This window comes from Thunnus albacares, chromosome 19, assembly GCF_914725855.1.
Source record: "Thunnus albacares chromosome 19, fThuAlb1.1, whole genome shotgun sequence".
NCBI lineage: Eukaryota > Metazoa > Chordata > Actinopteri > Scombriformes > Scombridae > Thunnus > Thunnus albacares.
Window position 1 is genome coordinate 18,096,668 of NC_058124.1, and position 24,011 is coordinate 18,120,678.

The 24,011-nt window shown below is 39.9% G+C and overlaps 2 protein-coding genes across 2 annotated transcripts in view; one reads left to right on the forward strand and one right to left on the reverse strand.

Moving 5' to 3' along the window:
* snx27a (sorting nexin 27a) overlaps positions 1-24,011 on the forward strand; it is a 48,081-nt gene that overhangs the window by 22,707 nt on the left and 1,363 nt on the right. The window lies entirely within an intron of this gene.
* On the reverse strand, positions 1,578-20,433 carry chrna11 (cholinergic receptor, nicotinic, alpha 11). The gene is made up of 10 exons (XM_044336714.1): positions 20,335-20,433; positions 18,329-18,468; positions 17,848-17,892; positions 17,392-17,501; positions 17,212-17,291; positions 14,103-14,270; positions 13,819-14,013; positions 11,068-11,154; positions 8,288-8,397; positions 1,578-6,660 (listed from the first exon to the last, which is right to left on the reverse strand). The coding sequence occupies exons 1-10, from the start codon at positions 20,384-20,386 to the stop codon at positions 5,923-5,925; spliced, it is 1,725 nt and encodes a 574-aa protein (XP_044192649.1). The 5' UTR covers positions 20,387-20,433; the 3' UTR covers positions 1,578-5,922.

The following is a 24,011-nucleotide window of genomic DNA, read 5'->3' on the forward strand; positions in this document are numbered from 1 at the left end:
TGCTGTTTTTTCCCGTCTCTGCTAGCGTTGCGTCCCAGGTGCCAACTGCCAACTGAATGACATCACACAGGTGACACTGTTTGGAAGTGAGGTCCAAAAACACATTAATTATTGTTTATCGACATAGGTGCCACCAAAGAGAATGAAATAGAGATCTTGCTTATTGGCAACAAATCCCATTTTAAAAAAACAACAATGAATTGATCCTACTAAAAAGTATTGCATGTGTGGCAATAGCTTCATATAGCTTCTTCCTCTGCCATAAAGTTCAGTTATTGTCAAAAACATATTTAAAAGACACATCAATGAACCAAACTGGTGATGTTTTCCCTCGTTAAGATGAACATAGTGACTGTTGTAGCATGGTAGCTCATCCTGCTGCTAAATACTCTGGAGCACTAAATGCGTATTAATCTGTGGCTGAAAATAGTCCCTAACAAATGCACTATTCACACTAATTTGTGAAACATTTTCTAAACACTACAGTGTCTGGATATTTTAGGAAATGAGTACTTTCTTAAAATAAACTATATTTGTGACAATTTCTTAAACATTTATATCTTCATTATTAACAAATGGGCATGGGACTGTGTGACACAGAGACTGTAGGGGAGTTTTGAAAGAAACATTGTTGGCTTTGTTCTTTTCATAAGAAATGATTCATGGCGTTTGTGAGTGAAGCTTAAAATAATGAAGTTCTTCTAGTATAAAAAATTAAGTTTGTTACATGTACATGTCTAAGTCAGTTGACAACTTATTTAAGAAGTTGGTCAAAATGAAAATAAAGAAAATGACAACTTAATAATACATGCTTTTTAAATAAATATTGTTGCCTTCACCTAACAGTAGAAAAATATGAAGTTAGTGAGCATCTTTTAAAAGCTAAGGACAAGCCTTAATTAGCCTGGACTTGTTATGCTGCCAGACTGTGAGTACCACAAGAGAAAGGAGGAGGAGACACAGGAGTTTACATCCAATATCCAAAGTTAATTGGTAAGTAACTATTTTTACTTTGTTTTATTGATAACAACTAGCTACTGACTATATCAGCACACAGTGCTGCATCAAATTATAGCTTGAAATGTACTTTTAGCTAACAAAAACGGCTCCAAAGTAGTCTCTTTTTTTGCTTGTTTGTTTTGTTTTACAAACTGCAAAGGTACGAGCCTGCGAGGATAATGCTTCATTCTAATTTGAAGTTGGCACTAGTTGATTAACATTTGGTCAGCAACAGTTGCAGGGCTGGGACATTTAACATTAATGAGTATAATTGTAAAAAATATAGATTACTAAATATTGCTTCATGTTAAAGTTGGTTAACTGAGCCGCAGCTAAAAAGAATAGTCTGTGTCCAGGTGCAATCTGCATGAACGCAGGCTGAGAAGCAGACACCACGTTGTGGAAAATATACAATATTTTATTTAATCCGAGATGTTTCACATCATTACAACATCATTACAACATTTAATACAACCCCTTTTAATGTTCGGCTGCGTAGTTTGACAGGAAGGCAACGATATCTAGCACATTTCAGTTAAGATGACAATCAGTAAAATGGGTTTCTAGTCATCACACCGTCTGTCTAAAGTGTTTTTATTGCTTTTTTTCCCTTAATTTCACATTTTTGGTCAGATATTCGTAAGGATTTATTAGCCAACAACACGTTAAGACAACAATAGTAACACAATCTAAAATTATTTTAAAATCTTAATAATTGGCACACTCAAGGCCTCATAAACCTCACCCACCGGTATTCTTTCCTAGTGATGTAATTATTAAAAACCCATCCTCATGGAGGAGCAGCTGTAAGATGTTTTTTCTCTTACACAGGATGATTCAGTGGACAGGAGAGAGATTGCTATCCGTTGCCTAGTGCTGTATCTCATCTCAGAGAAAAGGGGGATTGCTTCAAAGAACACTTGGTATGTAATTCAGACACACATCCTGGGAGAGGGATCCCTTTTCTCTCTCTTTCCGAGGTTTCTTCCATTTTTTTCACCATTAGAGGGGTTTTTTTAGGGAGTTTTTCCTTATTCGAATCGAGGGTCTGAGGACAGAGGTTGTTGTATTGCTGCACAGATTGTAAAGCCCCCTGAGGCAAATTTGTGATTTGTGATATCGGGCTATACAAATAAAATTGACTTGACTCACTGTACTTTGTGTTACTCTTGTTTTTAAACATGAGGTAAAACACTGAAATGTTGATTCTGTCCTTCTTATGCCAGGATGGTGATGGTGGGGATATTATTAATGAGGTGATGAAGATCATTGTCATCATAGGTGTCATAATGTATGATCCAGCCAGAGAGATCCTGATAGACCTGCATGTGCCCAGAGCCTGTGCCTTGCAAATGGGGCTGATATACACTCAACCTCAACTACCCAAAAGAGCTGAAAAACACGCTTGGGGTATTTCCAAAGATATTATTTGAGGTAGATGCTAAATGTTGCACTGTTATGTATGTAAAGTTTTGTTGTTGTTTGTTGTGCAACATACATCAGCTGTACTTTTTACACTAGTTTCCAGTTTATTGAGTCCACCTTGCTAAAACTAATGCAGTTCAATATAACAGCCCTGCAGTAAATCCTACTCTCATCAAGGTTATAATGTTCAGTGTTTTCAAGACAGTTTTAAAGAGTTTAGTTCAACTTATTTATGAGTTTGGAGGCTGTTAAGGTTGTTAAACTGTATTGTGTTGTCCTGAGGTGTTTCTATTATTTAGTCTACCCTCACTGATATATAGTTTTAGCTAGGTGGACCCAATAAACTGACCATTGAGTGTATGTTGTTCAAATTCATTTCTGATGTTTGTTTTAGTTCTATTTGTTTTGTTGTCGTTGATTTTAAGTAAAATGGGTGTATTTACCACGTTCTGTACAAAAATGACACATGCTGTAGTTTCTGTATTCGTCTGGGAGAGTACATGAAGCCATTAGATGTGTTTTTGCCAACACCTGCAACACTAAATCTATGTTCCTTTGCACTTAGTGTGCAGTATTTTTATGTATTGTTAGAAGTGTTTATTTAGTGCACAGATGATGGTATAAAATATGTTAATGGTTTAAAAAACAACAACTTTTGGACGTTTTATGATAAACAGTTTGATCATAAAAACTGTAATTGCTATGTGTTATTCTGACTAAAGTGAAATAAATTACTACTCAAAAAAATAAGGTAACAATTTGCATGGACATTTCTGAGTAGAATGGAAGTAAAATGAATAAGAAAGAATAGCTTAAATTAAGTAATTTGACCACTATTGAATCAATATTAAGTCAATATTAAGTTTTAGCAACTTAATTAAGCTTTAAGAGGTCAAAGCAAATCATGTTGGTTGTACTAAATTAATTGAGTTAGTCTGACTATAAAAGACTCTTAGGATTAACTTAATAATGGACGAGGATTACTTAAAAAGATGCGTGCACATTGTTACCTTAATTAGTTTAAGTTGAGCCAGTATAAAAGAAAAATACTAAATAACACCAGTCTTATTGTTTAATGGGATTGCTGGGGTTTTCGAAGAATTTTTCCAAAGGTGAGGATGCTTTTTTATGTACCTGCTTGCAGTTTGAATGTTTGATTGAGCTTAGCTTAGTTTATTCAGTTCATGTGTATCTTTGGAATCAGGTAGCAGCCACTCAAATGTAGGAAAGACACTTCTTTCAGCAATGACTGTTCAATACTAAAACATCTGTTCTCACCAGTGATGTTCTTTTCTGTCAAAAAAGGACTATGTGGGATATGTTGGCTGTGTACTGGCACGACACAATAAACAACACCTACTAGTGCTGCTTTCACAAAGACCTGAAAAATCATAGTTGGAAGTATTTTTCCTGACATATCTATATTTATCATCAGCGGCTGTGCACCGCAGCTGAATCTACATTTAAACTAATATTATAAGAAGTTAATGTGACACTATCTTTGAAGCAGTGAAGCACTAGGAGACTCAGCAATTACCTGTGCTGAATTGTAGTTCTTTGATGTAAATTTCTTATGCTTCTAGCTATTTTGAATCACTTACCCTTCCCTTAAAATGTTGGGCTGTGTCAGAAATTTCTTCCCTATTAACTCAGTTACTATTCCCTATATGATAGACATGTCTGGTTTCTTCAGTCCTCTATAAATGTCTTGTTCAGGATAAAACAAGACATTTCAGGTTGCATCTTGGGAAACTGTAATCGCCATTTATCACCATTTTCTGACATTTTATAGACCAAAGGACTAATCGATTAATGGAGAAAATACTCGTCAGATGAATTAATATTGAAAATAATCATAAGTTTCAGCCCTAGATAGGAGCAGCTACTTGATTCCATACACGTCTATAAATTAAGCTAATTTAGGCTAATCTTACATTTAGCATACATTCAGCCTGCGCGCAGAGACAAAAGACAAAAGAAAGTCATCCTCAAGGTTGTCTGACTGAGTAAGTAGGATAATAAGCTCAATTCCCTCAAAGCCAAACTCATTTAAGCTTTATTGTATTTTTCCGGTTGCTGTCGGCCACAGATCTCTGGCTGAAGGTTGTAGCTTGATTTTTTAAAACACTTCACCAACTCGAGTCAATTTCATGAAAATACAGTTCCATTAAAATCTCATCTCTCATTTTAGATAGATGTGAAATCACTCATGAAACTGTAAAACCCCTGAAGAGATCTAACAGAAATTTGATGGGATGTTGCTTCTCCATATTAATTTGGGGATTTTAAATCATCCTTTCCCTCTTTGTGCCTCCCGTGTTCTTACAAAGACCTGACCTCTCATCTCAAGTTATTAAACCTTTAATACAAAATCCAATTAGATCTGTTGGTGTATTAGGATTTGCCAGATACAGTTAGGTAACTGCTTCATGAATTATTATTGGGTCAGGGTTCCACTGTGGCGAAGCTACTGGCCATTGCGTTGTTGATTACCAGTTAATTCAGTTTCTTGGTCGTGATAAGCACAGTATGCCGTGCCCTTTGCTGAGGAGCTTTTGATCTCTGCTGATTGTTGCAGATTGGCAATTCTCTCCAAGAGATAAGGCCCTGGAAATGTAAAGTGGTTTGCGAGCAGAGAGGGGGGGACTTCTTCGTCTTTTAAAAGCTTATTCATCTCAAAGATTATCTGAGGTCTTTCAATTTGACGGTCATTAGATGAATGTGATTGAATAATAGATGGGATCCTCTTCTGTTCCTCTCCGCTGCGGTATTCTTGATCTTCAGTCCACTTTGTATATCCGAGCATCAAGCTGGTTACTCCGCCTAACTCTGCCAGAGTCACGAGGGATAAAGTCTCGTTCCTTCACGACCACCCTTTGTTGTCTCTCCTTGTAAAAGTCTCTTTCTCCTCTTCCTGCCCTCTGCTCCTCACATCACTTTAAATGATGCAGTCTTTTCTCAACGTGTGGGAATGAGGGGCTGTCTTCCCTCCTCGAGATATAAAAAAACAGCCAAATGTCTGTCTTATTTATCTGGCCCTTTCTATCTGCCTGTCTCTTTCCCCCTCTTACTCTCTCAATCTCTCCCTTTCTATACGAGCTTTCTTACTTGAGGTTGCATTGGACTTCGCTTTCTTTTTTTCTGACTCATCTTTCCCTCAATTTTGGGTGAAAGTCTCTGAATAAACCACAATCCATTTCTCCTTGTCAAGGATCTGATAAAGCACCCCGCTCACCTTAATCTCATTTTAACTTCACTCTGCACAGCCTTTCTCATCTGTTTTCCTCTTATATTTCAGTTACAAAACAGAATGTATTGCAAAGAAAACCATTTGTTTTTTTTTTCCATTTCTCGGTTCCTCGCAATCACAAATCACAGAGCCTACAGTACAGGAAATTGTGTTTCCTTGGATCTGGGCCCACTCCATCCTTCATCCTATATTTAATTCCCCTCATCCATTCCTTCACGCTTCTCCCCTTCTTTTTTTCCTCTTAGCTTTCAAACAAAGTCCTTGGAAATAGCATCCACAAAGTTGGGAGCAGACATGAGGATCGAGATGGTGCAAATGATGTTGAAAACACTGAACGCCACCAGACACAGGCGGTCAATTACAGCGCCTGCGAATTTCCACTGGTCGACCATGCTCTCTGTCTCATCCTGCTCCCGGAAACGATCTGCCATGTAACGCACCTCCTCCAGGATAGCCTGAAGCTGGGGGTCTCCTATCCCCGCAGCTGAGCACCCTCCTATCCCTCCCGGTCCACCTCCAAAGCCCCCACCACTGGAGACAGTGCTGGGACAACCTACAGTGTCCATATTGGGGGTAGGAGGTGGTGGGGAGCTGCAGAACTGTGATGGCAGGTGCGGAGGCGGACTCCCTGCCACTCGCGGAAGCCCAGTGGAGGTGTTATTCCTCTGGACAGACTCCGAGAGCATTGAAGGGTCCTCCATACTCTGGAAGCCCATGTAAAGAAGGTTCCCGTTGTTGTTGGCGCTGGACTGGGCATGGAGGTGAGGGTGTCCCGCATGAAGGGGTCCTGTTTGGAGAGGAGCCAGATTCTGCGGGTGCAGCGGGTGAAGGGTGGGGTCTGGAGGGTTGGGAATGCTCCCGCTCTGGGAGCCTGAGGAGCAGCGTCGCAGGTGGGGGGCACACGGGGGCCGCTCCGGGTCATCGTTCTCCCCGGGCTGCTTCATACGCAAAAACCAGGCTACCCACTGCAGCAAGACGAGCTGCACCTGTAGAGAGAAAAAAAGAATAGAGATATGTAAAGATAAGAGATGAGAACAAGGATTAGCTTGGGAAGAGAGAGAGAGAGAAGAGAAACAATTTGAGCGCATAAAAGCATGAAAGGAAGCAAAAGAAACACAAGAAATCTGTATAGCATTGAGAGCTGCCACGCATTGAAAAGCACCCACACATCTTGACCTTCACGTAACACCAGTTAAGCTTGGCTAATAGCCTGATTTGTTGCGGATTGACACTGATGCTGTCTCCAACCTTGCGTTTTGTTTCAAAATGCAACTGCACTTGTACTATAAGTAGAAGTATGAGATCCTCGCCAGGGACGCCCAGTGAAAGCGCCTGAGGCAAAAGAGGTTGTTTTTTTTTATTGCTTTAACTGGATTCTCAGCAGAGATGATACTTACAAAGGCAGCTTTAAATTCAAACTATGGGATTATTGAAATCGACTGTCAGATTACTTTTTCACGACCGTAATAAGCTTACAGTAATGTTTTAGTAAACTACCGCATTAAGCTAAAGAGAAGATTATCTGCTCACGAGTTGGAACAAAATTCAAACCTTGTTCTTTTCTACTCTATTCTCTCCCTATTCTCCCTTGGAAACAGAGTGAATGTTCCCTGAAAGGGCATATTGGCCCAACAGCATCCAGATGGGTGTCTGGCATCTAATGAGAAGCTAATGTCCAGATGACTGCTCAATTAGTCTCCACCGAGTGTGTTTACTGGCCAGGTAACAGTGCCTTTTGCTGTTGCTGTTAATGTTGTTTTTGTCCAGGCTGCAATTATGAACTGTCCTGGTTCGATGCCCTCCTCTGAACCACATCAATTAGCTTGTTAATTGGCCATCGCACTATCTGAATAGACCATTCATCAACAGAATGTCCTTGCAATGTGTCGATATATAACGCATCTGCACTCTCATGCAACTGAGCTGTTTGTACATTTATCGATAAATGCAGACCTGTCAATTTCGCACTCCAGTCAAAACATAAATCATTAAATAGATACATCTTAAAATGCCAAACACATGTTGATTAACAAGAAAATCTTCCTATTTGGCGAGAGCAGGTTTTAAGACATTATTCTTAGTCATTCCTTTAACTAATTGTATATGATTTTTATATTTTATGCCTTTCTTTCAGACCTTTTTTTCCTTTCCTTTCCTTTTTTTTCATATTTTTGATATTTCACTTTGCAACTAAACTTTTGTAAAAAGTCGTGATGCATTTTATAAGCATTAAACAGAAGGAAAAACAAGAAGAGGGAAAAAGTCAAATCGAATCCGCCTACATATCCAGAGCGCTTTGAAACACACTCCTGTTGAAGTTCTTGGCGAGGCACTTGATGAACACACTCAGGCAGACACTGACACTGCCGGATGAGTCACAGCCGAGGAAGTCAGAGAATAAAAAGAGAAAAGAAATCGGCGGAGGCGCACAGGTAGCAATAACAGACGGATAAAATGCTATTGAAAATGGCAGAGTCAAGGGGTGACATTAATGCTGAAATTGAGATTAATAAAAAGAATGTATGATATGTGAGATATGGAGACAGACCGTTTACAAGGTTTAACAAGAGTGTGTGATTCATGTAATGATGAAAAGTGTGAGCTCAGTCTCACCCATTTAGGCATGTTTCCTCCGTTTGGATCGTGGTGATGATACTGCAGAACCACTACTGTAGCGATGACTGACATCCCAACGATGATCATTATACTTGCAAAGTACTGACCTAAGAGAAGCAGAGCGAGGAACAGTGTTATGTTTCATTTTTTTTAACAAAGTTTTACTTGCACTGTAATTCCTACCGGCGGTTTTAGCAGATTCTGGTTTGTCACAAAGGAGAAGAAAGGTATTCTTTGTTTTGCAGAAAACAGAGAGAAAGGATGGAAGGTTATTATAAAAACACACGTTCATGTTATTCTGCAGTATCTTCTCAACATCTACATGTAGTTTATGTAGTAAAATACTTCATTTCTGTTTCTGTCACTGCAAGGTCAGTGAGAAGAACTTATTAAACAGAGACATGTTCACATGATACTCAAGAATAACACACACATCTTTTGTTAAATATCTTAACACCAAACTGGGACCTGCTACTGACTCTACTGCCTGCTTACAGGGCCAGAACAGCGACAGTTAAATTTTGGCATCAAAAATAACATTTGGCATTGAAAATAAAACCTGAACTGAAAAAGGAAACACTGGCATGAAACACTTGTATTGTAAAAAGTTGTATTGGCACTGAAAAAAGTTACAATCTTATCTTCTCGTTATCTTATTTTATTTAAATATCTTTTGTATTATGATGTGTTTTTCAAGTCTGTCTTTTTTCAGTGAGGTTTTTTTTTAGTGTATTAAGACTTAATATTTTTTCAGGCTAGAAAGTGACCACCTACATTCCCAATATAGAGTCAGTTTATCCAAATAACGTGTTTTTGTAAATCTGCTGCTACGTTTTCGGACATGTGAGGAGCCGCTGTCTGGATGACACCAGCCAGTCGTCTCGCAGCAGCAGCCTGAGTTCTGTGTCATCATCTCAGGGAGAACGTGATACGATGAACTGATCTGTGCAGCTCTTTGGTACTTTACAGCTGGTTCTAATGTCTCTGCAGCATTTTGATTATATGATATAAATTTTTTGGAAGATAAATGTTGGTTTGACAGATTAAATCTAACAATATTTGCTGCCACATTAGTTTGAATGTAAAGTGACGCTTCATGTTTTTAGTGGACAGAACAACAGCGAGCACTGTCTCTGGGTCTCTATATGTACAGATATCACCACATTTCAATAAATATAAATGAATTTAAAAAAAAAGATCAGTCTATATTAAATTTTGTTTTCCCATCCTTGGAAGCTCGTACTCTCAAGTTGGACTTGCCAAGTCTTCGACACACTTACTTGACTTTACTGTGATAAAATAATCTTAACGCAAAGTCACACTAACACTTTTTTTCTCACAAAAACCCCTCCTGACAGAGAGATGCAGTAAATAATGTTATCCGGTCTGTAATGTAGCTATAATAAAAATCCAACCCATTGTATAGCTTAATAAAATTAAATAAGATTGTAATTTTTTTAATGCCCGTATTTTATTTTTCAGTGGAACCTTCTTCTGTGCCAGTACTTGTTTCAGTGCCAATATAGCTTTTTACAATACAAGGGTTTCAATGCCAGTGTTTCCTTTTTCAGCTCAGGTTTTGTTTTCAATGCCAAATTTTATTTTTGATGCCAAAGTTTAACTGTCACTGTTCTTGCCCCCATACCCTCTACTGTATGTATGTAAAACCACCTAGGAGATAGATTAAAACTGCATCAGGGGAGCTATTTTTAATCAATGAAATTATGCTGAGAGCAGCACTATGATGATTATGACTGCATTCTTTTCATCACGTTTTTTAATGACTATTATTTGTGTCTCTAGGCAAAGATGGCCTTACATCTGTCTCTGGCTGCAGTCTTAGCATACTAAACATTATTTCGAGCAGTGGCCCCACAATCAATTTAGCCAATTAAATTTTTAGTCGAGCAGATGGCCACGATAAATACAGATTTTTCAGATATTTTTTACTGCTTTGTAGTACATCACGGTATGTTGTAGGTCTGTATTTTTCAGGTTTTCTTTCTCTTTTGTGTGAGTTTTCCTCGTTCAAATTGAGGCTCTAATAGGCTTTGCCATGCACTGTACAGGTTTTAAAGCCCTTTGGGACAAACTGAATAATAAACAAAATAATAAAATGATAAACATGAAAGATAAAATATTTATTGTCGCTGTCAGCTGGAAACTTTACACAGTATCTTCAACATAAATTTAAATGTTAAAGCAATCATTTTTGAATATGTGCTCAGGGGCAGCGTAACAAGCTCTAGGACCAATATTTACCAGAATGTTAATACTGTATGACAGACTCATTAGCAAATAATTGCCTATTTACACATCCAGCAGACACATAGCAATTTTATCATTCATTTGAAGTCGTGTCTCTGGCCAGCTGATGAATATTCACCCTTTTTTTGGATCTTCTTTTGTTCTCAATCAACTCCTGAAGGAAATATCTGACTCTTCAGCTGCTAAATGCTTGACTTTCCTCTCCGGCTAGTTGCTAATTTTGTCTGTCTGAGATTTTTTTAAATGGAAAACAGCTGCCTGCTGCGGCTGGAGACAGGTCGAGAGTGTTGAGAGTTAACCAAAACCATAAAACCAAAACAATGAACTGAAAGATGCTAAAAAGCTCCTGAAGTGAACTTCAGGGTTCTCAAATTACACATAGTCATTAGATCCACTGCTAATATTAAAATATTGATTAGTACAGCTCTATGCAGCCTGATGAGTCCATTCAGGACTATATAAATCACTCCTGAAAACACACACACACACACACACTCTCTCACACATACCTATAAGTGGGACGGAGTCAGATGTGGCCGGCATGATCTCTGCGACCAGCAACATGAAAACAGTAAGAGACAGCAAGACGGTGATACCTAGAAATAAACAGAGAGATAGAACTTTATGCAGGAACCACATTTTGTTAAGAAATCAATATCATGGATTAGCCTCCTCCCTTGAGCAGCAGCAGCACTTTCCTGTGAGAAACCACATTAGAGTGTTTTGTATTTTTGATAAATGGTCACACTCAAGATGAGATCAAGTTCGATTTATGTAAATGACTGACTAATGCTCATACAGTGAATTACTTTTTGACGTGCTGTACCTCTATCGCAAAAAAGCACTTCGGCGCAGCAAACAGTCATTTTTTAAGTTGTCCAGACTCCGTCTCCGTCATGCATATGAACACAGTACACCTCTTATACACCGCTGCACTGAAATTCATCTCTATCTTCATTCAGCCACCTCCACACTATCTGTCTCAATTCTCCAACAGACAGAATTTTAAGGAGTGCTTTGCTGGCATAACTGTCCCGATTCAAAAGCATTCAATTAAACTACTAGACCGAGAGATAAAATATGAATGCCTTTAAAGGATATTAAGAAAATTAGAAATACTTCTTTTGTCTCGCTTTTTGTCCCCTTCAGACATGATTAGACACTTATTCTTTTTAAAAGCATGCTCCTGTAGCCCTAAAGGACCAGCCTCTCTGTCCCCGAGTCTCCTCCATCAAGCAAAGGGACAGAGTATTTTCCTGGAAGGCAGTGTGTAAGCTCTCTCCTGTAATCAATTCACTAGCCTTAATTACATCAATAGGTTAATTGGCCGTGGGTGTAAGGCTTAGCATTTTTTTTTTTTTTCTGTAGAGAAATGCTGCGTAATGCATCCTGTATTTGGGTTAAGGATATGCTTTGACAACATTTGTCGCTGTTTCCTTTGTTCCTTTTGATCCTTCCCTCCCACTTAGACACGAGTCACAAAAGTTACAAAGAAGCATTTATCCGAATTTTACATGATTAGGGTTGACTGATACAAAGACAACGCAATACTGTAATGTCAAAAACGGAGCTGCAACTTTTTCAGTTAATCTGCTGAATTATTTGTTTTGTAATTGAAACGTCATTAACAGTGAAAAATGCTTGTTTTTTTTTCCAAACAACAGTCCAAAACCTAAAGATATTCCATTTAAAATGATATAAAACAGGCAAAAGGATTAAATTCTCATGTTTAAGAAGCTGAAACCAGAGATTGTTTAATATTTTTGCTTGAGAAATTATTGAAACAATTAATATTAGTAGTTATAAAATAGTTGCAGAAAATGCTTCTGGCGTTTGACTATTCAATTTATTGACTAATCGTCGCTCTCAGAAAGGTCAGATGTGGAATCCGTATCGTCTGGAGTCTTTCTAGTCTTGATGAGGTGAACATTATTCATCTTGTGCTCTAAACAGTTTGAAACAGATATTAAAATTTATTTGCAGCTGCTGTTTGATCGCAGAACTGCTTCCTCTCTCTTCCAGCTTATTATAGTGCGATTTGGTTGTCTCCCACCTTTCCCTCATCATTCTTCCCTCTCCCTTTGTGCTGTCCTCTCTCATCTTTACCGAATTCTTCTCCTGTCTGTGCTTCCTTTTCACTACCATCCCACACCCATCTGTCTGTTCCTCCTCCTCGCATTTCTCAACTTTCTATTTCATCCTGTAATCCCCTCTCCTCTTGCAGCTCCACACCCTCTCCCTTTGCCTCTTTCATCCCTCCCCATAGTCTTCTGTGCCACTACTTTATTTTTTTTGCCTGTTCTGAATGCTCTGTTTTAGGCAGTCGTGCTCTACACTTGTGCATTCACACCAGGGCGGATGAGAGCACCCCAGTTGGAGATTTGATTTGCTGTAGGGCACCTTGTAGGCAGGTGGGATGTTGAGCATTTTCAGTCTAGATTTCTCAACTGATTCAAATGAAAAACTAAATTAAAACCCATCACACAACTCTTCTGCATTACACCACAACATCATATTTTGTTTTGTTCAAAAGTACTATATTTACTGTTTTTATGTGGGGGGGTTTGTTTGCACACCCACACGAGCGTGCAGAGACCCGATGCACATTCCTGCAAATAGTTTCAAACTATTCCACTGGTCTGCAGTTGGCACCAAGAAACAACAAAGGCAGAAAATAAAAAGACAGCTTGCAAGTAAACATGAATATAAATAATTCAGGTTTGAAATGTTTCAAAAAATCAGCTCTACAAATGTCTATTGGATCTCAAGGACACAATACCTTGAATGTAAACAGAAATTTGTTTACAAGAAAACTTCTTAGGTGGCACCTTTAATGGATACAGAAATATAAATGACAATAAATACAAAACATACAGAAAAAGACAATAAATATATTTTTGTATTTATTCTCATTTATATTTCTTTTTTTATGTTTATATCCACTAAGGGTGAATGTGGTATGTTTGTTTTGTTTTAAAGATAATGATCATGTTGTTTTTGTATAAGTAGCATTTATCTATCAGTTACATGATTGATGAGTGAATTGTCTGTGAGGAAACCAGACACAACAGATAAACTGGAGAAGAGCGACGTGTTTTGATTTTGAGTCGCTCACAGTCACTGGTCTGCGTCTCGCTGTGTGCGCATTCTCAAAATCAGTAACTGAGCTGTGAAACTAACAAGCTCACTTCTGGTGTCTTTTCGCCCCACTGGAGCTACCTTCTCCAGTCTCTCTTTTTCTCTGTTTTTGATCCGCTCACCTAGTGAGATCTTCTCCCCAGAGTCAGCTGGAAGCACAAAGATTAGCAGGGTCATAGAAGACAGCAGCACACAGGGGATGAGCAGGTTCAGGGCGTAGTAGAGCGTTCGCCTCCGTATCGTCACCACAAACGTCACATCTGGGTAGGGCTCCTTACAACAATCATAGAAAACCTCATTTCTGGTGCCTGGAACTCCTGGAAGGACGGAAACAGAAATAAATTGACACAACCTAAATGAAGTTATGGCAGAAAAAGATGAAGAAACACCTGTTCACCCAACTCACCTATTAGGTCCCACTCTCCATTGGGCATGTAGCCTGAGATGTCAGCGTCGTTCATCTGGAGGTCCAGCAGCCAGCCGTCATACGTCCAAGAACCGAACTTCAGCTCACACTTCTGAATGTCAAAAGGGAACCAGCGAACGTCCACGTTGCATGTGCTCGTGAAGATTCCTGAGAAAGAGAGAGGAATAAAAGGACAAGAGGCAGAGAGTTGAAGCTACACAATCAACTGACTTAATGACGATATTGATCCGCAGTTTTCAGTACAAAGGTGACAAGGGAAAAAAGTATGAGGAGACCACTTGAACTCTTGCGATGCTGAAAGTCTGCCCTGAATATCAAGTTGCGTGGCAGACAGAATCGTTCATTCGTTTCATATCTAAGCCGCCCTAAAGGCTGACTACTTAACTGAACCACCTTAGATTTTTAAACAGAAATGATCACAATACAGAGCATACAGTACTATTTTTTATCAATAATGTGCAGCAGAAAGTTCAGAGCTTTCAAATTGAGTTTGGAGGCCAAAGAAGTGAGAGCAAAGACTAGATCAGAAACAACCTCCTATCAAAGAAATATAATTTTTTAAAAAGTTGGCAGCAGCATTGTCACCTCACAAGTTTTCAGATATTCTCTTCTACAGACAAATGCTGTTTTTGCGCTCTGCATGCATACACAGCTGTTATAGCTCAGCCCCCGACGACAGGAGTAAACATCAGCGGTGACACTGAACAATTGGATTTCGCACAGCGTTCTAATCAGATTACCATTGTTGTTATGTAAAATAAATGCACTGGCACGCATAATGCACAGGCACACAGAAGCACAAAATCATGAAGACACACTTGTATCCGTCCCCAAACGAAGAATCACAATGATCCTTGCAGTAGTTGCTGGAAAACTCCAGCTTCAAATTTTTACTTGATTTTTGTTCCTGGGTAGTAAGTGTTACTCCCTAATTGCTTATGCCTAAAAAGTATAGAAAATGGCTACTATTCCCTTCAAACTTTGCTTTTGTGACCGGGACAGTGATATTTTGAGATTTGAGACCTATTTTCCAAAACTTTCCAGATAGATTCATTGCTGATGTAAAACTTTCAAGAACTTTTCAGGACTTTCCAGTAATATAAATAGTAGTATAAATACAGTAAGCCCACCAGTTCAGAAACCCATACTACCCCAACCAAAAAGACCTCAAGGTCTTGATCGGAGATGTCTCACAAAGTGAGTTTTTCCAGCTTCTTCACCCATCAAGATAGGCTCTGCTTCTGCCACTTTTGTATAACTTTAGTATGAATACATGTTCATTTTCATTCATATGTTGTTTTTTCTGACTTTATGTGAAAGGAAATGTGCAAATTCGCCTGTTTTCTCATTGTAAGTAAGTATGTTTCAAAATATAATTTTCCAAGTCAAATAAGCAAAATTTGAAGGGATTAATAGCCATTTTCTCCTCCTTTTAGGCGTACGCAATTAGGAAATAACACTTACTACCCAGGAACAAAAATTGTGTTCTATAGTGTTTAATTACTGGGATGAACGAATAAAGCCTGTTGAGATGTTCAGGCGCACGCACAACCAAATGCCAATGAAGCCTTACAGCCCTCAAAGACATTCATTATGAGCTTGCTGACATGCAAATCAGCCTTCAGAGAGGAATGAAAGCAGAGTTTGGAGAAGAGAGGAGGTTAGCAGGTTCAGTGCTGTTTACAAAGGAGAGGTCCATCACAAAAAATCACACCAAGTTAAACAGCAGCTATAGATATTATTTTATACGTTCTCTGCTCCCTAAAATTCAGTTACACATTTTTGCAACTTTGCTTCATGGGGATGATGTCTTTATAATTACTCCCATTATCAGCTCCTAAGGCACTAAACCCTAAATTACACTGATTAGCAAAAAGCGGTTCTCTCTGCCTTTGCAGTCCATTGCTCTCGTGCACCATCATGCACGGTATATTCTTGTATCCTACATCTCACAGATATGCAGTAACCTTGAAGTAGCACTCACAAACAAGACACCTGAATTTTTCTGCAGCTTGGAGCAATCTCTCTCGTGGCACAGCTCCCGAAATAAAACTCCCATCATTCTGGAAAATCGCCTCCCAAGAAGGCATTATAAGGCCCAGAGTCGAGATTACCTTGTTGCAAATGTCACCCAAACCAGATTTCAGCTAAAACCTGTTACATCACATTCCCTGTTTTACCATTAAACCCCAACATAACACCTTTACCTCTGTAGATACAAGAGATATGCACCAGACACCTGAGATCCTTCGCCTTTGAATTACTTGCCCTGTCTCAAGCTCCTGCTCTGTGCCTGCCACCCACAGACCTGTTGCCTTTTATTTACTGATAATAACAAGCCCAGAACACCTCAGGGATTGCAACCAGGATTGAATAGGGAAATACACAGATAAAAAAGCTGTTTCTTTCACTTTCTCTCCTCTTTTTCTCCATCTCTCCTGTTCTCTTTCTGCTCTCTTTTTAATCATGTGTTGTGGTTAAACCTGCCCACCTCTCATTGTACCAAACTGGAACACCAGCTTTTTTTCTCTCTTCTCCTAATTGGCTCTGGTCCAAATCGCAGCATTAAGGAGCTGTATTTACATCCAGCAGCACCCTATTAATAATCATGGCTGAAGAACAGAAATGATAGGGTGGCTTTCTGAGCCTGCAATCCTCGACTTTTACTTCAGAGGACCATTTCAGCTCAACTCCCCCTAACACCAGGGATTCAGTCTTAGACAGCCGTAATCTGGTGTATAAAGAAATGACTGAGAAAGTACAAAGTAAAGACCTGTGGATACACAGGGGAGCTGTTACTTTCACAGGCTTACACGGGTCTTGCGTTTAGGTTTAGACAGGAACCAGAGGAAGCGAGCATCTCCTATTTATAGGTGATACTCACAGCAGTGGGAATCTGTAACCAGTGAGTAACCAGGGATGCTGTTTTATACTAATAAAAAATTAATGTCAAGTGTACTAACACAGGAGAGACATGCAGAGATTGCAGAATGAGATGGCTGCCGTTGGGAGATGAGGAAGCGATAGGAAGAGAGAGAAAGGGATGAACGACAGTGAAAGCATGAACGAGAACGAGTGACTGACCCACCTGGAGGCAGATATTCAGCGTAGCCACTGGAGTTCACCAGAACATTGGTCTTAAAGGTGGAGTCAAAGTCATCATCTGCACTGAGGAAGGACAGGAGAGGAAGGTGGAACTTACTACTTGTTGAAATGCAGCGTGTGTGTATGTATGAGGTGTGTGTGTAGGTGTTACTGCGTGTTTTACCTGTTGTAAAGAAGGATATCTGGTGTCCAGACCTGGTCTGTGGTGAAACGGAGGTTTTTAACTCCAGGATGTTCGCTCTGGTTCCACTGGAGATAGTGGTCGAACCAACTCTTAAACACACACACACACACACAGACACAGTCTGAATGCTAGTGGACTGCAGATAAGTTATCTCCAAACCACACTGCTATTCACTGAATTGGATATAATATAATTCAAGAAAAATATTACTCCTGTCCTGTCATGTCTTTAGTGTCAAAAAGCGAGATTTTTCTGCTCAGCCTCACTTTCATCTATAAGATTTCATCATGAGATTCACAAATTGTAGGTCAAGAACTTCATTTACATGTCAAACACCTTGTAAACTAGTTCACTAAAAACATTAAAATCACCTCAAACTATAATAGCAGCAAATTCATTATCACCCAAAACATTCGGTCTCCCAGGGGTCCTTACCATCCGTAGCCACATGTTTGAGGTGAGCACCTGGTTCTTCTCGTCCTGCAAAACATATAAAGCAATTTTAGTACATTTCTTTTTTGTAGAAATCATTTGCTCTGTAAATCACAAGGCGAGGAGTAAAATCTTAGGATTATGTGTTACATAAAAAAACATTTTCACCTTCAAATCCATAAATAAATAAACAAATGTAAAAGAAAAGCCTGTTGTTATCAGCATTATTATCATTGATATCACAGTTTCAGGCATAAACAGAATACTTAACTTGACAGCAAGTTACGATTTTATTTTCCATACTAATCAGCAAAACAAAACTAGAGGCTGTAAATACTCATTGATCCCCAAGAAAAAAAAATGGCTCAAAACACCATCATATATTCAAATGTTAGAAATATATTTTGTCACATCTCACAGGTATCTGGTGGATTATGAGCATGAGTTTGGGAACCGCTGCTGTTGTAGAAAGCCTGACACCTACCACATCCATGATCTGTATCAAACTGAGGGAGAAGACGACGGTGAGAGGGTGGGAGTCGTTGCCCACGGGCCGCTCCATCCGGTTGTAATCCTTCAGGAGGTTCTTCAGCAGGTTCCTCTGGTGAGGACCCTGTAACGACACTGGAGAGGCAGAAAAATATGAGAGAATTCAAATCCAAAAAAAGAAAAAATCTTCCAAAAAAAGCCACACTCTCAAGCTATAATAATTAGTTCACTAAAGCTCATAATGACACATAAATCTATGATTCCAGTGAAGCGAATGAAAATGAAACCAATCTTCAAGGAAAACTCTAAAATCAAATGTGACTTTGGGAAAGCAGATGTGGACGCTGGAAAATTCTTTTAAAAAAGCATTTTGCTAAATCAAATCAAAAGATCAGAAGACTGTCTCATCTATAAATACATCCAAAAGACAAAGATTAACAAGAAAAGGAGAGAAACAGGAAATCATCATGATAAAATTCACAAAAATAAAAACAGATCTTTTACTGCCATTAGTCACAATTATCTTGACTTTTACAGTTTAAACTTTGCAAATTAAATACGGATGAGAATAAGAAGAGAAGTTCCACATTAATATTGAAAATAACGAGGGAAATCGACAAAGAGGAAGAATCAGCGGGAGCGTGGAGAACGCTCCGTAAACAGAATCTAATTAGAGAAAGTGGGAAGCCTTATCAGGGTATAATTGGCACTAATGAATGTATAATTAGGTTAGTTTGAAATGCTCAGAGGTAACACACATAGAACATTGAATAAAGATACTCATGGACTTTCAAAACAAATGGACTTAGAGGGGGGAGTGTGAGTAGATGTTTTACTGTAGCTTCTTAAATGCTTCCTGTCCCGTCAGTTTTATCCTGATTTGTTGAATTTCCTTTTATTTCCTATTCGGGCTCTCAAGGTTTCTAAATGTGCTATTTATTTCATGCTGAAGCAGAGGGAATGATTAGAAAATGATGCTCAAAAACATCTAGGATTTCCCCACTCAGTGCAGTAATTAAAAGATTTCACTCAGCCTGATGTTATGTAACCTTCATGAAGTGCTGGAAACAGCAGATGCAGAAGATACGGTATATGGGACATTGTCAAACAGTAACTTTGAGGCTTATTTGAGGTAAACATAAGGCTTGTAGTGCTATGTTTTTGTATATCTAATGTCTTTAAATTTCAGTCTGCAGCAATATAGTCTGAAACTTTTGCTTTCTCTGGCCTCCCGTCTCTTATTTGCTCCACTTCACTGCTTTAAAAACTCTTCTTGAAAACGAACAAACAAACATTTATCTGCTCGCTGCCATGCCCGAAGGGGAAAGTTCGCCAGCTCTCCTCTCAGCTCTGTCATCCACTGTCAGCCTTTACAGTTGGCTACGACTTTCCTGCTGCTCGGAGCCCCGTCAGCTCGGCTGCAGCAACACGTCCACAGCATAAAAGGGAGGCGAGATGGAAGAGCTGATCTATACGTGCAACCAGATTGATCTGTGACCTGTTTTTTTTTCTGTGGGAGTAAGATCCCCCCCCTGACATGCACAGAGAATAGGACAGAAAGAAGCTTGTGGATTGAAGAGAGGACAGCAATGAAATGTTATGACTGCTGCATCAGATCCTTTTACACACTGTTTCTGTCATCTGCCTTGCTGCACAGTCTGTCAATTTGCCTGTTCAAACATTTAATACAGAGGGATCTAACCCATAGGTCAACTCAGCATGTGTATCCAGAAGAAAAAAATAATAAAGCCACACATCTCTTAAAAAAACCCCAAAAATGTAAACGGGCAAGCAAACAGGTGAGCCAAATTCTCACTTTTCTACTCCTGGAGTCTTTTTTCTTCTACTTTAAATTCTTATTGTGTTGCATACTTCACAAGTCCAGCATCAACGACGCCAATTCCTACAAAAAAAAAATAATCACACTTTGCAAATTAAGTGCCGCTGCTGCATTCTGATTTTTGAAGATAGAATGAAAGACAGAGAAGCGGGCGGGCTCACCGTGGATTAAAGCAGAGAATCCAGAGAGGAGCAGAGCCACCGAGTGCCACATCCTGGTGGTGAGGAGCAGGAGAGGAGAGGAGGCAGAAGAGGAGAAGCTCCGGATGTTGGAGGAAGAGGAGGAGGAGGAGGAGGAGGAGGAGTGGTGGTGGTGGTGGTGGTGGTGGTGGTGGTGGTGGTGGGGGAGGGATTCGGAGAGGAGAGGGAGGACAGAGTCAGGAAGCTGCTGGCAATCCCCTGGTCTGCATCCACTCGGCATCAGTGGGAAGGAGTGTGAGCATGTGCTGGAAGAAAGGGGGGGGGGAAGAAATAGGGGGGGCGAGGGAGCACAAGAGGAGGAGATGGTGGCTGTGAGCTCTCTCTGTCTCTCTCTCTCTCTACCTCTCTCTCTCTACCTCCCTGTCTCTCAGGGAGGTGGGACTAAAATGGAGAGCATGAGAGAGAGAAATGTCAGGGATAAGGGTGACAGGGTTGAAGTAAGAGCAGGAGGTGGAGGCAGGAGAGGTTTTAATTGGTCCGTCGCCATGAATTGACCTTATTATACACAACAGAAACAGATGATGCACGCGATTTTAAATGATATTTACTCTAACAGAGAATTGATTTGAAAAGGTTAAGTGTAAAAAACAAAAGGGGAAAGTAGGCTTCCCAAACAGGTCAGCAGTTACACAAAGAAAAAAAAAGGAGGGGAGCTGTTAAGTGCAGAGAAGTAAAAAAAAAATGTTTTAAATATGACCAATTTTTGCAGAAAAACATGTTCTAAGAGGCAAAAGGAAGCTAATTCCAAACCCTTTCTTGGATACTTGGTGCATGTTTTCTTGCTCAATTTGTGCATCTTTGCCTCCCCTGCTTTTTTATGTGAAAAGCAAAATTGTAAAACATGAATTACTCTTTAAAACCTCACTAACTTTCACTCCCTTACAGGTCTTTCACTCTATGTGTGGGTGTGTGGTATTGCTAGTTAGCATTTGTGTTGCACGGCATGTGTCAAAAATATATGGCAGCTGGTCACACATGTGATAACACACCACAGCAGTGATAGTGACGCACCACTGGACTGGAAACTGTGTGTGCTTGCAAATGTGTTTGTGTGTGTGTGTGTGTGTGTGTTAGAGCTTCCCCCAGTCAGCGGGGGGTGGGCTTTGAATCAGCGGGGCAGATGGACTCCAGTTTAATTGAGAAAGTGCTGGGCTCTGCAGGAGGCCAATAGGAAAGTGCATAGTTAAACTCTACTTCTCATTTGTCCTCACGAAATGCTGATGCAAGGGCAGAGGCAGTGAGAAACCAAAAGAGAGAGAGAGAGAGAGAGAGAAGGAGGGGAGGGGGGGAGAGCAAGAGAGGAGGAAGAAAGAGTTGGACTGTATAATAGATTACCCTATTACTTCTACTGCCCTTCGGAATTACCCCTCTCCTAGGCAGGCTGTCAGGCATCCACAGCAGTCCCGAGCTACAGATTCATGCTCAGCTGCACACAGAGGATGGAGAGTGGTCCTCGGAGGCAAAAAGAAGGATGACTAAGTCACCGGTTAAAGCAGAGAAAACTGCACCAAGCGTGGAGCGAGGACAGGCGATTGTGCCTCGGCAATGTATCATCACAGAGGAAGCATCCTGTTGCTGCTGCATGTGTGAAAAATTGACTTTGAGTTCATCTCTGAGCGTGAAAAAAAAAAAAAAAAGCTCCTTGTGTTGTTATGCGCCAAGCACTAGTGTGACACTGAGCCAAACACCAAAAATTCACTAGCCTCATAAAATTACAGATTGAAGCTACTGAGGCGTGGGTGACATCTGGTGGTTTGTTAACCAACTGCATGCTGGCTGGAGCTCAGCAGCACTGGCAAATAGTGTTTTATTTTTTTTGAAAGAGGTGATGGTGTTAATTAACGAGGAAGAAACTGGGCTAAATTAAACAAGAAGATGAGCCAATGCCTTAAAGAGAAGTCTAATTAGAAAACAATAACAGCAGATGAATGAAAACACTGAGCAGGACGTGGATTAAAGCCACATCAACAATAGTTGGAGGAAGAGAATGAGGCTTATGAACATCATGTGGGTAATAATATGCTGCCACAAACCACTTACTGCATATTTGCTGTTTTTTTCTAATTTTGTTGGTACTGATTGTAGCTCTAATTGTGCAGCAGCAGTGTTGGCCATCGCTCTGACCTGGCATGACTACAACCCCCGTCTGTGCTAAATGCTGAACACCACCTCTGACAACGCAGCCATCAGGGCTGCTGTGCTGTGTGTTTTAATTACTCTGCTGATTGGATTAAACCCCCTCCTGCGCTGACACGTCGCCTACACTTAATAGGGTGCTATCGACAAAACCAGCCCATACATCCGCTCACCTTTTTTTTTGTCTTCGAATAGACAGTTGTATTCTGCCACAGCAAACCCTGCAGCGGTTGGAACAGAAGTCAACTGTTATGGTGTGATTTCTTAAGGTTATTTTATGTTAATTGTGGGAAACACTTATTCACTTTCTTTCCGAGAGTTAGATCAGAAGATCCATCCAACTCTATGTGAGAGTGGAATCAATCTTCTAGTCTTAACTCTCAGCAAGAAAGTGAAAAAGTGTATTTTCCGCAAGGTTGAACCATTCCTTTAACCATTATCATGACATTTGACCTATGAAATGTAGAAATGACCTACCACTGTTTTCATCCAAAAGGAGCTCTTGACCAATGCACCCCTACAGATCAGACTGACGCAATTAATATTCCAACCAGAAGATGAACTTGCACTCACTAAAGATTCAGGGCAAGAGGCAGGAAATTGCCATTTACCAACCACAGCAATTAATGGACTCGAAATATCCCAGTTTAATTTCAGTTTCATAGCGGCCAAAGGATGATTTGCAATAGAAGAGGCTAATTGAAGACGTGCTGGCTAGCGGCCACAGAGGGAAGAAGAATTGACATACTTAGCTACCAGGCAGCTACGGCCAGGATTTACAAGCACTTGGCTGGAGGCTTGAATTAATTTGAAGCCTTGCAGATGTGCATATATCCTTTCGGCATCTTAAGGACAACGTAATTTAAGAACATTTTCTATCAGCACAGCAGTTTTACTTTGGCTTATATTTTACCATCTAGTTCTCTGCAAGGATGTGAGGTACAGTCTGTATTCAACATCCGCATGGGTTTGGTGTTGACAGTCACGCACTGAGGCACAGACAGTTGGGAGCCTCTTGTGTGTAGAATATCAAAACAAAAAAAAACAAAAAAAAAAAGCCAGACAGCAGCAGCATCTGGCTAAGTCTCTGGGAACAGAGTAGTTTTAGCATAATTAATCTATTTTACATCTGGAGGGACGTCTCAAGATATAAAAGTCAGACTGGCTGATCAGAGTGTGTTTCGCTCTCCCACCTGTGCACAGTCACGTCCCCTCCCCATCCTCCTTCACTGTCAATCTATCTTTAAATACATGTTGTCTTCAGATTAGATAATGCCTTTCTTTATCCTGCTACTATCCGGATGCGCTCCGCCCACCCTTTGCTCCTTGGGCCTTTCCATTTGGAGGGAGATCTATTATCTGTACACCCATCTGTCACAAGGATTTAGATAAATAAATGATGGCGAATGTCATTGTTATGACTTTAATGCTTAATACTCTACCCCAGTCTGTGCATATTGTTTGGTTAAGGGGTGACATATTTGATATTTCATAAGCTCATA